This window comes from Hippocampus bargibanti, linkage group LG05 (assembly GCF_051943395.1).
Source record: "Hippocampus bargibanti isolate YZ-2025 linkage group LG05, ASM5194339v1, whole genome shotgun sequence".
Classification (NCBI taxonomy): domain Eukaryota; kingdom Metazoa; phylum Chordata; class Actinopteri; order Syngnathiformes; family Syngnathidae; genus Hippocampus; species Hippocampus bargibanti.
Window position 1 is genome coordinate 19,898,174 of NC_142738.1, and position 18,601 is coordinate 19,916,774.

At 40.9% G+C, this 18,601-nt stretch overlaps 1 protein-coding gene across 4 annotated transcripts in view; it reads right to left on the reverse strand.

Moving 5' to 3' along the window:
* The window catches only part of LOC148898164 (neural-cadherin-like), a 178,172-nt gene that overhangs the window by 65,048 nt on the left and 94,523 nt on the right, over positions 1-18,601 (reverse strand). For 3 of the 4 annotated variants that reach the window (XM_088997193.1, XM_088997194.1, XM_088997197.1), the window contains exons 8-14: positions 17,540-17,712; positions 15,560-15,728; positions 14,315-14,485; positions 13,999-14,171; positions 8,993-9,160; positions 4,111-4,360; positions 489-616 (exon numbers count right to left, since the gene is read on the reverse strand). In XM_088997193.1, the coding sequence (XP_088853319.1) occupies positions 489-616; positions 4,111-4,360; positions 8,993-9,160; positions 13,999-14,171; positions 14,315-14,485; positions 15,560-15,728; positions 17,540-17,712 (1,232 nt within the window). The remainder of the gene's footprint in view (positions 1-488; positions 617-4,110; positions 4,361-8,992; positions 9,161-13,998; positions 14,172-14,314; positions 14,486-15,559; positions 15,729-17,539; positions 17,713-18,601) is intronic. The other variant, XM_088997196.1, reaches the window with a different exon arrangement.

Genomic DNA, 18,601 nt, shown 5'->3' on the forward strand with positions numbered 1-18,601 from the left:
AGGCAAATAAATGGATCATAAGATTATTAAAAAACGGTAGTATTAATTGATTTTCTTTTTACAAACACAGATAAATACTCAATATATATGGTTTGTTTCAAATATTTTGTGAGTATATTGGAGCTTTCATACGTGCATTGAAAATGTTAAAAAATGTAATTTATTAAGGTCATATATTTTGTATATATTTTGACAACATTGAAACAAACATTTTTGTTATGTTTTAGTGAGAAAATGCGTTGTCCGATGTGGCCCGCAGTCATGTTGATGAATAATTGTGAACCCCTCCTCCAGCATTTACTTTCCCTTTGCCATGCATCACCATCCCTTCACTGAGCCATGAATAAAACAAAGCAAATTAAGGTTTATTTATGCTCCCAAAAATAAATAAATACATAAAACACAGTCAATATTATCTTCTGTTAATTGTTTTTAGATTTATTTTGCCCACAAAACACGAGCCAATAGTCAAGTCAACAAGTACAAACCTCTCCATTACGACCTAGGTCTTTGTCATGAGCAGACACCTGAAGGACCGAGGTTCCAATTTCTACCCCTTCGGTGACTGCTGCTTCGTAGATAGATGATGTAAAAAATGGCACGTTGTCATTTACATCTTGGGAGAGAAGAGACAATTACAGTAGTTGCAGTAAATTTTCATAATGTATTTTATGATATTGCCAAACTCCCTGTAATCATGTTTGTTAATCTATGTCTGCATATGCATGTCAAATAAATATGAAATGTTACATGTATGTATGTGAAATTAGATGTTAAAACACTGCAATCAGTCGAATGGTTGGCCTGTCAGTCTCACGGTACATATGACATGGGTTCAATCCTGGGCTCTGGCCTTCCTGTGGAGTTTCGTCATGCCTGCGTGTGTTTTTTCAGTTACCCCTTATTCTAATTTATCTTGAGGCCTGATTGTGAATGTTGTTTGTCAATGTATGTCTTGTCATTGACTGGCAAGCAGTTTAAGGCGTACCCTGCTTCCTGCCCGAAGACTCCCATTATTATACACGACCTTCGGATCTGGCGAAAGTGATCTTCGGCAGAAGCACGATCGAACTGCGCGGCGCTACTTTCCATACCCCTTCTCATTGAATGCACACGTCGATCGCCTACTTGGAGCGTTTTGCTGATAATTTTACTATTATGGGACCGGAAAATAAACACCACAGGCTCGTGTTGTGGTGCGTTACAATGAATAAATTGAAGAAACTACCAGCCGTACACGTCTACTCTGCTCTGTTTATTTGTCATCCAAGACTTGGGGTGCGTTCAGTTTCGAGAATAGCGCACGACTTCTTATGACTCTAGGCTGTTTGGGAAGCATTGTCATTCAGTTAGACTCTAACTGAATGAGCAGGGACAAACACTTGCCAACGTTTCTCTGTCCCTGTCACGATGCGTTAAAAGTGATCGTGATTGGCTAAAGGATAGAGTCATGTGTCATGGTAAGCCAATCAGAGCTAGTGTTTTCACACACACCGGAACAGCGTGTCAATAGTCACGCTAAATTGTCACGTGTGAGTTGACAGCTCGGGCGGGGCCGCCGCTCGCGACACTTCAATTTCATTTCATTTCAACGAGTCACTGTCACCTCACCACTGACATGATTACGACGAAAGCGCATCGCTATGTCTTGTGCTGGCAAATCCAACAGTTTGCTTTGCACGAGGTGATTGTTAGACGTGATCGCGTAAGTTTGTTGCTTTCCAGTTTTCGACCGCGAGTGTGCCATTTTATTTGCCCCGCCCGCCTTATTTGGTCGTGTTTTATTCCGCGTCCGTGGAATCATCGGACTCGCGCCTTTTGTTGTAATAAAATCTCTGCCAGCACCTACGGGACTCCAAGTGAATGCAGATGACATCGATGAGCTTGTTGCTGACCATAATGGGGTCATCAACACAGAGAATTTGATTTGCTTTCAAGAGGAAAAGGCTATGAGAATCATCAACATGATGAATGATAATGTTATGCTTCAGTTTCGTAAGACCTCACAAGTCAGAAAGCAACAGGTGTTAATTAAGAGCCATCAATGACCATCACAAATGTAAATAAAGTGACTTTATTATACAGTGCAGGGTATTTCTTTCATTACAATACAATAGCACATTTATTATACATAGGATAAGGTAGGTTGTGTGTAGTTTTAAGGCTCGTTTAGTTGAAAAGTATATTTTATGGAAACCCAGGAACGGATTATTCCCATTTTAATGGTTGCCTATGGGAATGTTTTTTTTTTTTTTTTGAGATACACACGTTTCGCCTTACTCTGTCTGGGAACCAATTAAGTTCGTAAGTTGAGATCTCATTGTATATATATATATATATATATATATATATATATATATATATATATATATATATATATATATATATATATATATATATATATATATATATATATCAAGGGAGTCCGAAAAAATATCGATATAACCGGGACTATCGATATATCCGATCCTGTTTGCATGTAATTTTCTCCGTGCGTGCATAGAAATAGTATCGATATAACCGGGACTATCGATATATCCGATATCGATATAACGAGACTTTACTGTATATATATATATATATATATATACAGTAAAGTCTCGTTATATCGATATTCTCGGGAGTCAGAAAAAATATCGATATAACCGGACTATCGATATATCCGATCTTGCGGCATGTAAATTTTCTCCTTGCGTTCATAGAAATAATATCATAATAAGCAGTACTATCGATATAACCGATATCGATAAAACGAGACTTTACTATATATATATATATATCACGTATATCACATAGGCGTCACCAGTTTTTGAAATTTGGTAAATGATGAGACCATGAGACAAAGGCAAGTCATGTCTTTTCATAAAGAGATGTGACTTACCTTTGTTTTGGAGAGTATACTTTCCAAAACAAAAGTGACTGTTTCTGAAGTAAGCTAATTCTTTTGAATTCAAACGTGTATTCTTTCCCTTAAAGGGCAACCGACGTCACTTTTTTGTTTTTTAACTGACATCAGAAAAACGTTTTATAGCATCTAAAATACCCAAAACACGCAGTATGATATTTTTATTCAAATGAAAACCACCAATAAAAATGACTTAAAGTGTCCAAAGTCTAAAAAAGTGAGCTGCGAATTGGGTATGTTCAGAAAGTCCCGCCCCCAGTTCGTGACGTCACGCCAAGACATCTTGCATTGCTGGAGAATAAAAACAATGGCTTCAGATTCGGATAATATGCTTTCTTGTTACACATCCAGTTATGAATATGATTAAAATAGTTCTGAAGAGGAAAGCATACATGTTTGCAATCGATTAAAGAATTTATTCCGTGTCATTTTGAGGCAAACGGGCGGGGGGGGGAATGTCTCACCCAAAAAGAGGCAATAAAATGGCCACCGAGCTGTGAGGAATGAATGAGCCCGTTTCCACAGGTTGATAAATTCTTCAATGGAGCTTGGACTCCCTCTGCTGGCGGCTTTTGGATGTATAATAAGGTTTAAAAAAAAACCAGTACAGCTAAATACATTGACGTGATGGAAGGACCGCTACAATGCGTCTTTTTTACGGAGAACAGCGGTCCTTTTCTGACGTCACGTGAGGACTCGTCACCAACTCAAAAACAAGACTTCCTGAATGTTCAGCGCAAGTCTTAAAACGTAAAACATAGCTACATGCGGTGGAATTTTATTAAAATACTCATTTGAAGCCATTTTACAAATTATGGACACAACTTGTCCGGAGACGTCAGTTGTCCTTTAAAAGGAAGAGTTCCCTGGTGAGTGTCTCTCCCTTGTGGAACAGCACATTATGCACTGAAAAATAACATAATTGTGAATTTACTGAATTGGTCAAGTGGTTGCACAAAATGAAATCATCAACATCTTAGGTAATTTTAAATAGTTGTAAACATCTACTTTAAAAAAAAAAATGTCTCTCGCTCCAGATGATTTTATTTTTTGTCCAATCATCTGTTGACGTAAAATGAGTAATTTCAATGCATACTTTGTTTCCTTTTTTTCCAACAGGAATATTAGGTGGTGGAATGTATTCAGCAAAAAAAAGGTGGTGAAATTGCAATCTAATAAGCAAGTGACAGACATAACAGCCATACCTGTGATATTCACATAAACTGTGGTGAAAGCTGCAAGCGGCACTGCAGCCACGTTCTGTGCTCGCACTCTCAGAGAGAAAAAGGGCGTTGCTTCAAAGTCCAGAGGCTCTGACACCAGGATGGAAGCAGACCCATCTTCCCGATTGGGGGAGAGGTAGAAACGAACTGGCATGTTTGTTTCCGGGACCATTCCATCCTCTAGATTATAGGTCACCCTCGGATCACCAAGATGAGAAATTGCCTTGATTGTCTGAAAAAGTTCCAAAGACAAACAAACCAGCCTTATTCTTAACATAATCGACACTTGATGGATAATCATGGTACAATTTCCTCGAGCCTCCATAGAGTAATAGGCTGTATTCTTGCACTGTCCTTGGTTTCAGACTCTCACTGAGTGAAGGCTTGCGAACATAGCCGAGTGAATTTGCAGTTTTCAGGTTTTGTGAAAGATTGAAAGGATGTTCGCAGACAGTTTTTATTTTTCCCAGACAGTACAAAAACAGCTCATACGTCTGTGTAAGCTCTCAGTCGTACAGGAGTGGTCCATCGATGAGAAGGTTTCTTCAGCCGTCATCTGTACAAAAGTGAAGGTTTCAGACGTTTCGCCTCCTATCCAAGAGGCTTCGTCAGCGAACTAAAGTCTGACTGGTCGTATCGGCCCCATTTATATATCCCTAATGTCCAGACCTGGTGGCGCCGGACACAGCTATGATAGGTCCCTACTCTCAGGTTGGGGGGGGCGCGGGACCCCCCCTGTGGCCCCACTGATTGTTCCTACATTCCTGACTAACGATTGGCCTATTCCCCCCACTCCCCCCGGTATCACATCATCAGCATAACGACCCTCATCAGCATTGCGAAAGTTGCCTAACCTGTTTTGCCTGAGCAGGCTATTGTATGAACGATCCAAATTGAACCTCACACCACCAGACCGGTTTAATGAAGGATTTTGTTGTTTTATAAGAATCGCCTCTTTTACCCCCCTTTCAAACCATCTATGTTCTTTCGCTAAGATTTTAACCTCATTGTCGTCAAATGAGTGGTTAGTAGCTTTTAGGTGCAAATGTACTGCCGATTGAGGCCCACTAGTATTATCCCTGCGATGTTGATAAAGTCTTTTTTTGAGAATTTGTTGAGTCTCCCCAATGTACTGCTCTTTACAATTTTCATTCTAATTTCGGGAAAAATTTTATAAACAAATCCATGGTTGTGCTATGTGCTTTCACCCATAGTGGCTAATCTTTACATGGAAGAGATGGAGAAACAGGCCCTCACATCCTTCCCAGGGACAAAACCTAGACACTGGTTTAGATATGTGGACGATACTTTTGTCATAATTAAGAAACAAGAAATTCAATCCTTCACAGATCATCTCAACTCTGTAGACTTCAACATTAAATTTACTCGTGAGGACATTCAAGAGAACCAACTAGCCTTCTTGGATTGTAAAGTAATTATAAAAGAGGACAGAGCGCTAAAAACAGAAGTCTTTAGGAAGGCTACGCACACTGACCAATACTTACTTTTTGACTCTAACCACCCTTTACAACATAAACTAGGAGTTATCAGAACCCTCCAGCATAGGGCTAAACTAATACCAACTAGCACTGAAGGTAGAGAAAAGGAGTCAAAACATATCAGGAGAGCACTCACTAACTGTGGGTACCCTCAGTGGTCATTCAACAAATGTCAGAAAGAAAGAATAGCGAACGAAACCAATAATTCTCAAGATTCTAAAAGGAGAGGAGTAGCAGTACCGTACATTGCAGGAGTTTCTGAAAAATTACAAAGAGTCCTTTGGCAACATAAAATTCCTACTTATTTCAAACCGATAAACACGTTAAGGCAAAAATTAGTGCATCCAAAAGATAGGCTACCAAATGAAAAACAAAGTAATGTAGTTTATTCCATACATTGTAAGAATGAAAATTGTAAAGAGCAGTACATTGGGGAGACTCAACAAATTCTCAAAAAAAGACTTTATCAACATCGCAGGGATAATACTAGTGGGCCTCAATCGGCAGTACATTTGCACCTAAAAGCTACTAACCACTCATTTGACGACAATGAGGTTAAAATCTTAGCGAAAGAACATAGATGGTTTGAAAGGGGGGTAAAAGAGGCGATTCTTATAAAACAACAAAATCCTTCATTAAACCGGTCTGGTGGTGTGAGGTTCAATTTGGATCGTTCATACAATAGCCTGCTCAGGCAAAACAGGTTAGGCAACTTTCGCAATGCTGATGAGGGTCGTTATGCTGATGATGTGATACCGGGGGGAGTGGGGGGAATAGGCCAATCGTTAGTCAGGAATGTAGGAACAATCAGTGGGGCCACAGGGGGGGTCCCGCGCCCCCCCCAACCTGAGAGTAGGGACCTATCATAGCTGTGTCCGGCGCCACCAGGTCTGGACATTAGGGATATATAAATGGGGCCGATACGACCAGTCAGACTTTAGTTCGCTGACGAAGCCTCTTGGATAGGAGGCGAAACGTCCGAAACCTTCACTTTTGTACAGATGACGGCTGAAGAAACCTTCTCATCGAAAAAACAGCTCATGTTATTGAAATGTTTCTTTTGAAAAAAGAAAACAACATTCTGTATTATGTATACTTTATTAAAACATCTTATAATAACATGAAAATACCTTGTAAATAATTAAATGCAAAAATGCACCATGATTAATCGCACCACTTTCTGCTGTGTATGACCAGGTCTCATATTGTCGTGCACTGTTTGTGATTTTGTTGAGGTGAACTAAAAACAAATAACACGGTGCCTCTGAGAGCAAAACCCGTTTTCACAGAGCTAAATAACAAGTTGCGTTGTTCATGAAATCGCGAAGTTGAGTCATTAAAAAGTGATTCATAGCAATGCTATTTTTAGTAGCGCAGTTTGAAGTTGCAATTAGCAACTCTTCTTAAAAGTAAAATAACATAAAACGTAATCATACATGATGTCATGATGTCACGTAAATTGTCAGTTTATCTCTAAAATATATTGCCTCCATTGTAATTTGCTGCCTCCTACCACCACCCCGCTTGCGTTCCACTGCCTTTCCTTCATAGGAATCCAATTTAAGTCATAAAGGCAAGGAGATCAGGGAACGAATGACGGTCTTTCTTTGAGGTGTGCCACCTTCATTACAAATATAAGAACAATAACGGTTTAGATTATTAGTGCTCATCCAGATTAAACATTTAGCGTGTGTGTTTCATCATATAACAATAAGATGAAATCGACCTTTTGCAGGACGTAATTACAAAAAGAATACAATAATATTGTTGGCACATTTTACACTCAGTCAGACCATCCATCAAGGATGTAGCTACAAAACACAGCATATTTTGTTTTCAGCATTTTTCTGACAGTTTATCACCGTAAAATATAGAGGAGCAAACAAAGTTGTTAGCAGAGCAGCTGCAAGCATGAGGCAACAGCATCATTTCACAGAAGTCATCAACTCTTTACTGTGTGGTGATGTTGAATGCACATCTTGCATTATCAACACATTGATACTGCATTTTGGTAACATCTAGCATGTAAAATAAACAAGCATCATGGCTGTCAAATCAACTTGTCATGTCATCAACTCAAGTTAAATGTATCAAGTATTTTTACTCTTACTCCCGAGTTTGAGGCATTTCAATTCTTTCAGTTTTGAACAGGTCAAGTCACAAATCACAAAACAGTGAAACAAGTCCACTCGTGTCGAAATATCATCATTGAGATTTAGATCTCAAAGAAAGAGATATACAATTCTGACTGTATTTGACACACACACACACACACACACACACACACACACACACACACACACACACACACACACACACACACACACACACACACACACACACACACACACACACACACACACACACACACACACACACACACAAACCAAAAAAGATAACAGTCATTTATTCGAAAACCCGGCAGGACAATTATTTTTTGAGCAGCACAGAAGTGAAAATTAACGTGCTTGAATTCAGAAATGGACAAATTGCTGTTCTCCTTGAACATTTTTTAAGGGCATGTGAACGTGTTTACATTTTCAGGTGTACAAGAAGTGAGAACTCCCACACAGTCAGGGGCAGACTATGAGAATTTCACATGAGGAAAAAAACCCTATTTCAAATCGAGAGCGAAAAATGAACTGAGAAGTATTGAGTTAAGAAAAAAATATTTAAAGTCCTGGATAACTGACAGTATGTTTTCATCATCCATCTATTTTCTATACAGTCCTCCATATTTGTTTTAAGGTCCCTGGGGAAACATACAAAACAGTCTAATCTGACTCACAAGCGGTGTTATAAAGCTCGACATGCCACCAGTCAGTGACAGGGTGAGCGAACCACACGATTCCTAATGACTGTTCAGTTAATTGTAAATCAGTACACTGTAAGAGCTTCATCAAATACAGAAGTCTGCCATTACTCAGAATACAAAAGTGCTCAGTGGAGCATGACCTCCACCAAGGCTGGACTGTGAACAGAAGAGAGAAAAATGAAATGTCATGTTTGTCCATCAGTCTCTTTAATTAGCAGGTTACTCCGTGTATCATGGAGGATGACGTCAGACATCGGAAATGGATGGCTGGGTGCTGTTTTTCAGTTATTCGTCATGCTCTATCACAGGGGTGTCCAAAGTCGGCCCTCGAGGGCCGCCATCCTGCTTATGATCAGCTCGTCAGCCAGCTCTGAAGCAGCATCAAAATGGTCCTGATGATTTGAATCAGGTGCGTTGCTCCTGGGAGAGCTGGAAAACAGGCAGGACGGCGGCCCTCGAGGACCGACTTTGGACACCCCTGCTCTATCATGAAATAAAAAAACAAATAACAATGCAAGTTATTTGCATGTCTTCAAAAGGGCACTCTTACCACTATAGGTGTGTCTCTGGACGTGTTTTCAGGAATGATGACAGTGTAGCTTTCCTCTTCCCATTGTGGTGGTTGGTTTTTGACGTTGGTGATAGTAACAGCCAGTTCCACAGAGGTGCTCCTGTTCCCTCCATCAGTTGCGCTGATGTCTCGTGTGATGTAGCTTCTCTGAATTCAAAATGCACAAGGCCCAAAAAAAAAACAACGTAAGGGGTGTCCTTGAGGTTAAGAAAGCTGACAGTTTTTCTTTCCTTTTTTTGGTTGGGTTGAGCAAATAGTCAAAGCACACTTGATACTTTTTATGTTTACATGAAATCTGTGATTAAACTCCCGCTGTAGCTCCAAAATGGTGGTTTGTTCCATGGTTTGTTCAGCGGTTTGTTCAGCTCCACGCACAAGTTTCATTAATATCAATCATACGGGCCGCACTAGCATTAATCTTTCATGTCAATGCGGTCCGCAAAATATTCTTTCGGGGGACGCAGTTGGCCCGCGGGCCGCATGTTTGAGACCACTGACTTAAAGTGTCCAAAATCTGCAAAAAATTGAGCTGCGAATTGGGCATTTTCAGAAAGTCCCGCCCCCAGTTCGTGACGTCACTGCAAGACGTTTTGCATAACTGGAGAATCAAAACAATGGCTTCAGATTCGGAGAATATGCTTTCTTGTTACACATCCAATTATGAATATGATTCAAATAGTTCTGAAGAGGAAAGCATACGTTTGCAATCGATTAAAGAACTTATTCCCTGTCATTTTGAGGCAACATTGAGGGGAAATTTCTCACCAAATAAGAGGCACATAATGGCGACCTTCTGTGACCACCTCCGTTTCCACAGGCTGATAAATTCCTTATATGGAGCTTGCAACATGAGGTCCCCAGACTAAACATTACAGCAAAATACATTGACGTGATGGAAGGACCGCTACAATGCGTCTTTTTTTCGGTCAGGGGCGTTCCTTTAGTGAGGTCATGTACGGACTCGTCACCACCTCAAAAACAAGACTTCCTGAATAATCAGCGCGAGTCTTAAAACGTAAAATATAGCTATATGGGGTGGAATCTTATTAAAATACGCTCAGTAGAAGTCATTTGAAGCCATTTTACAAATGATGGACACAACTTGTCCGGAGACGTCGATTGTCCTTTAAATCTCTTATTTATTCAAATATGCAGCCGTTCATGAGCCAGAAACTGGTGATAGCACTCAGAGTTGTGTATTATTCAGCACCATTTTTAGCGCGTGGGTATCAAAAGTCTATCATACTTTCTTCAACTGACTTGATGCAAAACTAAAAGTCCAAACCTACACTGAACAAAGCTGTTGTAAATTTAAGAATGGCTCCAGGTGGTTTCTGAATCATGCTCCACTAGTTGTATTATAACTCCAATTATAAATGTGCTATTAATGAATTGTAATGTTTAAAATGTCTGGTCTGGGACATTATTAGGTTGTTTGTTGTCCTTCTCACAGCCTCATTTTGCAGAAAAGATGTAATATGGTACACATTCAAATTACTACATTGTTCCTAATGGGAATTTATTGATGTTATTCATATGCTAAAGACAGTAAAGGTATGCAAGTTCACACATTGTTCAGGGGAATAATTGAAAAAGTTCGCTAATATTACATTGCACAGGTTTCCTGGATATTTTCTACCTTTAATCTGACACATTTAATGTAAATTTAATTTAAAGACGCGGCTCGGCCTGAACAATCACAAGGCTGCCATTCAATCGTCCATTAAAGCAGCTGTGACTGTCTCCACAATGGACATCACAGACAAGAATATTTTTCTTTAGTTTCACCAAATAATTGTGCTGGCTGAATAATGAATTTTTTTATTGGAAGTGAAAACAGAATTGTGATGTGACATTGCATTATCTCATGCTACAATACTTTCGTAAGAGAATAATAGAATTGTTAAGCCCTTAGTTCCATTGACAACTCACTGCATTTGAAGGTTTTACAGATTCAGAGTCAACAAATTATTTCTGTGGTGATATAAAAAATGGCCTGAATTTTCTATACCATCAATCCCAGAACTCCTCAGCCCCAAACTTCTCCAGCTTGGTGTGTCCCCCACGATCTGCCAGTGGACCCTCAGCTTCCTGACAGGACGGACACAACAGGTCAGACTGGGAAATATATCATCCACAACACGAACCACGAGCACTGGAGCCCCGCAGGGATGCGTCCTCTCTCCATTGCTCTTCTCTCTCTACACGAACGACTGCACCTCAACGCACCCAGCTGTCAAATTCATAAAGTTCGCAGACGACACCACGGTCATCGGTCTCATCAAAGACGGCGACGAGTCTGCGTACCGACAACAAGTGGAGCAGCTGGAGCTCTGGTGCAGCCGTCACAACCTGGAGCTGAACACGCTCAAGACAGTTGAGATGATCGTGGACTTCAGGAAACATCCATCACCACAGCTACCCCTCACACTATCCAACTGCTTGGTGTCAACCGTTGAGACCTTCAAGTTCCTGGGAATCACAGTCTCCCAGGACATGAAGTGGGAGGTCAACACCAACTCTATCCTGAAAAAGGTCCAACAGAGAATGTACTTCCTGAGGCTGCTAAAGAGGCATGGCCTGCCACAGGAGGTGCTGCAACATTTCTACACGGCTGTCATCGAATCCATCCTGTGTTCTTCCATCACCGTTTGGTTCAGGGCCGCCACAAAAATAGACAAAATCCGACTTCAACGGACAGTTAGGACGGCGGAAAAAATCATTGGCACCGCCCTACCCATATATATATATATATATATATATATATATATATATACCCATATATATATATATATATATATATATATATATATATATATATATATATATATATATATATATATATATATATATATATATATATATATATATATATATATATATATATATATATATATATATATATATATATATATAGTAAAGTCTCGTTATATCGATATCGTTTATATTGACAATAATGCTTATTACTACACTATTTTCATTTCCCGTGCACATTTCTAGTCTTTTTATGTATAATTAGTTCCGTTTAATACGATTCGTGGTTTCACGATAATCCGGTTACTACGGTGCTCTTTTTCATCTCCCGCCGGCCATTTTGCTATGTTTATATCGATACACGCCATCGGTCGCGCCATCGGTCACGCCATCGGTCGCGCCATCGGTCGCGCCGTCGGTCGCGCCATCGGTCGCGCCGTCGGTCGCGCCGTCGGTCGCGCCGTCGGACGCGCCGTCGGACGCGCCATTGGTCGACTTGGTCACGTGACTTGGTCACGTGACTTGGTCACGTGAGTTTGTTACGTGACCAGCTCCCGTGTAGCAGAGCCATTTTCATTTTCAGACGCTAGCTCGTGTGTAGCAGACGAGATTGAAGTGTTTGTGTTAAAAGGTAAAAATAGGAAGCAGAAGAAGATTGATGACTTTTTTAAATTGCATACATAATACAGTAAGATGTAAGCTTTGCAGTTTCTCTGTTGTGTTATGTACATGCCCACTGTACTGTATTTGAATGCAATCGTTTTTTTGCAACAATGTTTCTTGTTTTGTCTGCTGAAGCGTGACGATTTTGAAAATTACCATACATTCCATACTGTGTATTACCGATGTCACTTTTTATTCAAATGCAAAACACCAATAAAAATGACTTCACCCCAAGACGTCTTGCATTGCTTGTGAATCCAAACAATGGCTTCAGCTTCGGATAATATGCTTTCTTGTTACACATCCAGTTATGAATATGATTCAAATACACTGTAGTTCTGAAGAGGAAAGCATACACGTTTGCAATCGATTAAAGAATTATATGTGCCATTTTGAGGCAACATTGGGGGAACATCTCTCACCCCCCCAAAAAAAAAGAGGGACAAAATGGCGAGCTCCTATTGTTCGTCAGAACAATAGGAACAATCAGTGGAGCTGCAGGGAGTAGTCCTCTGCTCCACCCAACCTGAGAGCAGGGACCTATCATAGCAGAGTCCGGCACCGCCATGTCTGGACAGTAGGGATATATATAGGGCCTAAACTACCAGTAAGACTTTAGTTTGTTGACGAAGTTTATTGGATAAGAAGCGAAACGTCCGACACCTTCAAAGAAGTACAGATGACGGCTGAAGAAACCTTTTCATCGATGGACCACTCCTGTACGACTGAGAGCGTACGCAGACATCATGCCATTATTTTGGAAATGTGAATCTCATCTCTCTCATCTCATTATCCGTACCGCTTATTCCTCATTAGGGTCGCGGGGGTTGCTGGAGCCTATCTCAGCTGTCTTCGGGCACGAGGCGGGGGACACCCTGAATTGGTTGCCAGCCAATCGCAGGGCACACAAAGACGTACAACAGTCACTCTCACACTCACAACTAGGGACAATTTGGAGTGTTCAATCTGCCTGCCATGCATGTTTTTGGAGTGTGGGAGGAAGCCGGAGGACCGGGAGAAAACCCACGCAGGTCCGGGGAGAACATGCAAACTCCACACAGGGAGGCCGGACCGGGACACGAACCGGCGACCTCTGCACTGTGAAGCCGGTGTGCTAACCACTCGACTACCGGGCCGCGGAAATGTGAATGTTATTTTTAATTAGTAACTATGAAGTGCCACACAAAGCATCTCACGTGAATATACCTAATTATTACAGCTAAAGAACTTCAAATGAAAGTAAATGAATTGTCTCCGGCAGCTATGAGCTCTCAAATCAAGGTTTTGGCTATTCAGAATGATTAGCTCAAGAAGACAATGCATCCTATTTAAAATAATGCACGTGTTGAATTGTCCTTACTGTATATCTGGTGTCATACGCGATGTGGTTTCTATTTTTTATTGTTTAATCTGTCTACTTTCGTTTTATCTATCTGTCATTCAATTCAATTTATTCTTCTTGTCCATTCTCTTCCATCTGAAAATATTGCACACTGTGATTGTATAGACTATACAAGCACAGTGTGTGAATAAGTGTGTTTGCACATCTGCAGTCTTATTTGACTGACCTGTGATATTGGCTGGTTCACATACACCCATCCAGTGAGCGCATTGACCTTCAGGTATTCTGGTTGCTCCGTAGACATAGAGTAAGTTACTACTGCGTTGGTTCCAAAGTCATCATCATGAGCTGCCACACGCAGGAAACTGGTGCCGATCAGAGTATCCTCTCTCAAGAAGTCTACAGGGGACACGCATTAGATGATATGAGAGCTCTGGTCATTGAAGTAAAAATGTATTTTATTTATTTTATTTGTTTTAACTTGATACTGCATACAAAACGTTATGCGTTTTAATGTAAAGTAGTAGGTATAAATGACTTACACTCATAGCGCATGTTTTCAAACTTGGGGCTATTGTCATTCTCATCCACGACTTGGACAGTGAGCTGACAGATTCCAATGAGCGGCTCCTCAGCCCAATCAGTGGCCGTCACTGTAACAGAATACTCTCTTTGCCGCTCTCTGTCAAACCTCTGGGCCGTCACGATAAATCCTGGATGGGCACAACAGACGAGTAATCAGCTGTCAAATGTTGGCAGTTGAGTGACTATTTACATATCCAACAATACGTTCAAACATTCTCAATCGATTCATGCGTTTATCCTTCCTTTACACCTACACCAATCGTCATAGGAAGTATCAGTTGACAGGTTATTTTTGACTGAAGACTTTTTAACATTGTAGATGATAATGAGGCTGACAACCGCATGACGATTTAACATCATGGGCTTTATATTGATAGACTGGCGATGACCAATTGCCCACAACCACTGCATAATCCGAAAGTGGTACACTGCAATTTACGTTCCTTCAGGACTGTCTATATGTTGATGCAAATTTGTGATATAACAATGCCAGGAAAACACTATAAAGGTTCTAACTACCTGTTACATTCAAGTCTGCAATTGCAAAGCCAAGCAAAATACAGCGAGAAGGAAAATGTCACCCATATAAGTGTGCTATATGTGAGCCCAGAACAAAAATAAGGCCCCACATTTTCAGATATCACTTTGCACAAAATATTTAGTCATATTTATTCTGTTAGATCTTACAATGCTTCCTGTCAATTCCATATTCTAACTCAATAAAAGAACCAAATTGGTAGACTATTGAGGACGGTTAGGATGTTGTGTTTCCCGCAGCTAACACTGTAGTTAAAATTGTTCACTTTTTATGCAAGCCAATGGCAAGATCATCATTAAGCATAAAGCAATGATATAGGAAATAATGTACGCCATGTCCTTCATTGAGAAAATGTTTCGAGGACATACTAATTTGGTGTCTTAGAAATGAAATGCCACACTGTGGTTGTTGTATTAATCAGGTTCCATTGTACCTAATAGATATTTTTAGCCTTCCCAGCATTCAATTGGTACAAGAAATGGATTCATGGATTCATGTTTTGCTGTTTTTTTTGGGGTCCCATAAGCGCAAAAAGCCAGAGTTAAAGTGAAAGTCTCTGCTCTCAGCTGAAGTTGAAGTCCATTAAAACTATTACAATGCTTCATAGTCTGCACTCAATGTTTAATTGATGAGTTCAAGCTAAGAATGTCTGTGATTGCTCTACCTGAGTCTGGATGAATTCTGAAGGCAGGCATGGCGCTGTCTCTGTGCATTAAGCCGTATTTGACTTTTCCATTTGCTCCCTCATCTGCATCCACAGCATGCACTTGTAACACAAAAGTACCTGTTGGCTTATTCTCCAGCACTGTCGCCTGCTCACGATATTGCTGGCACTGAAATAAGTTGGGGAAAAAAACGCTGAAGAATCTCCACACATGAGGTAAAATGCTGGCAAACTGAGAATAAAACAAGATAAACTAATTAGGTTCACATGAAACACAACCTGTTTCTACCGACAGACCGAGACCCAGTAGACCCCATCTATGAAAGTGAAAAGACTCGAGTGAAACCTTTTGAAGATCCAGCAATGAGCAGCTTTGTTTTTGCCAGGACTCAATCCATTACCTCTAATGAACATACACCCCAGATAAAAAGCTTCTCCATAGGGCCCTTGTGGTTTATAATCAGTTATAAATGCATCTCTTTCAACCAAATGGCCATGAAAAAGAGAAAGATGAGAGCAGGAGCAGGCATGCACAACTTAAGTATGGGAAATGGATCAAAGAACAATAAAAGAACAGAAGACTTCAAGGCCCATACACATTGGCACAGACAATGTCAGCATTTTATTCAACGAATCACACCAAGTATGAACCCCTGCTCAGACCAAAATAGTTAAGCAGGTTTACCTGAAAAAATAAAAGCCCGACACGGTTTTGTCGTGTTTTCGTGCTACTTCTTATGGTGTGACCAGCAAGTACCAGCAAAAGCAAAACAAAACAAAACAGTCATGATTCAAAGACCCAAACCTTCAGTCATCAGTTGACCCACTCTACCAATTGAGCCAAAGTCGCACAGCGAAATCAATATCCTGTAATTACCCTTGTCGTATCTAGGCAAGATGCGAAAGGCCCCATACAAACATATTGTCAGTAGAATGAAATCATTTTTTATGGCCTTACTGGGGGATTGAACATGCCATCAAAATTTGTTGCTGTGGTTTGCTTGGATAGCATCTTCTTCGTGTGTATACATACCTAAGAAGATAACTGAGGCAAAGCAATGCATCGAATATATTTCTTATCCGATGCAATATTCCCATTTTACAACACAGTACTGTACTGTCCAAAAATGTGTTTTGGGTACACAAATATCATTTCTATTATTTTCAATGGACAGTAATGATTTGAGATAAGAAAAATCTGAATAATTGAACACCAGGCACCTTATTAGCAAAATGCTCTTCAAATTATTGATAGCCAAATAGAGAGTTTAGAGTAGAACAGTACCTGAGCATTCATTAACCCAAGTGCTCTCTACCACAAAGAGTTAACATCTATATATGATGCAAAATGCTTTTTTTTGCTACTTTAAAAATATTTCACTTTCAATTTGTCAAAGCAGAACACAATGAGGAGAATGTGGATAAAACGCGAGTAAATCAAGTAAGTGTGGGAAGAGGATTTGATTGTGTAGGCTTCATTCAAGTTGGCATCAACCAAAAGCATGTTCTTCTTCTTTTCCTTTCGGCTTTTCCCTTCAAGGGGTCGCCACAGCAAATCAGTGTCCTCCATCTTGAGAGGTTTGATCCACGTGTTTGTTTTGGCCAAGCTTTTACGTCGGATGCCCTTCCTGACACAACCCTCTGTATTTATCCGGGCTTGGGACCGGGACAAGAAGACATATGTCCCTTTGTGGCTACAGAACAAGCAACTCGCTCAGTAAAAGGCTCCCAAACACAAAATGGTCAATGCTTCTCTTTGATTGGAACTTGGCAGTTGTGGAGAAAAATGTATATTCTACCACTTCTATGAGTTACAAAAATACAACTTACTCACCTTTATAAACTGTAGTGTTAGCAAAAAGAGTGTTACAGACAGACAAACAGACAGACAGACAGATAGGCAGACAGACAGACAAACAGACAGACAGACAGACAGACAGACAGACAGACAGACAGACAGACAGAAAACTTGTCGCTCACCCCTTCAAATATAGGTTTGTTGTTGTTCACATCATCAACTCCCACAATAACTCGTGCAGTGGATGAGATTGGATGGAGCCCGCCTGATGCATTGTCATCTGTGGCTGTTACATTCAGGATGTACTCAAGGCCTTGAAGCTTGGGTAGGAGTGCAGAACGGAGTCGAATCAAACCTGAAAAGGCCACGAACAAATTAAACGACATGAGATAGTGAAAATGAAAACTGCATGTGGTCAGGTGGCAGTACAAAAATCTGAAAACCAGATATGTCGCTGAAATTCGAAAAACAATTTCACAGTGGGGCGGCCCGGTAGTCGAGTGGTTAGCACACCGGCTTCACAGTGCAGAGGTCGCTTGTTCGCGTCCCGGTCCGGCCTCCCTGTGTGGAGTTTGCATGTTCTCCCCGGACCCGCGTGGGTTTTCTCCGGTTTCCTCCCACACTCCAAAAACATGCATGGCAGGCAGATTGACCACTCCAAATTGTCCCTAGGTGTAAGTGTGAGAGTGACTGTTGTACGTCTTTGTGTGCCCTGCGATTGGCTGGCAACCAATTCAGGGTGTCCCCCGCCTCGGGGCCCGAAGACAGCTGAGATAGGCTCCAGCACCCCCTGCGACCCTAATGAGGAATAAGCGGTACGGAAAATGAGATGAGAATTTCACAGTGGTGACTTGTCACACCTCAAAGGGATCCAAGATGGCGCCGCAAATGGCAGCCTCGGTCACACGCTCCCGAGTATTGTTCCTGGTTTTGTCATTTTCATTTGTTTTTTTGCGACCCTACGTGACTCAGTTACACGAGGGAAGAATTACTGAGCATTGGGGAATCCACTCTTGGACTATTTTCACCGACACACCAAAATCTACAAGGTTTTTCGGGGTTGCTCGCGAGCGGCGTAGCAGCTCTGTACGGAGCTTTCGGACGCCGGCGTAGGAGGGGGAAGCGAGCCGGCGTGCTCGTCAAGCTACGGCAGCGTGGATTTCGAACGCCGCTCCCATCAATCCATCTCGCTAATCTACGCTCACTACCAAACAAGATGGAGGAACTTCTTCTACTCACAAAAA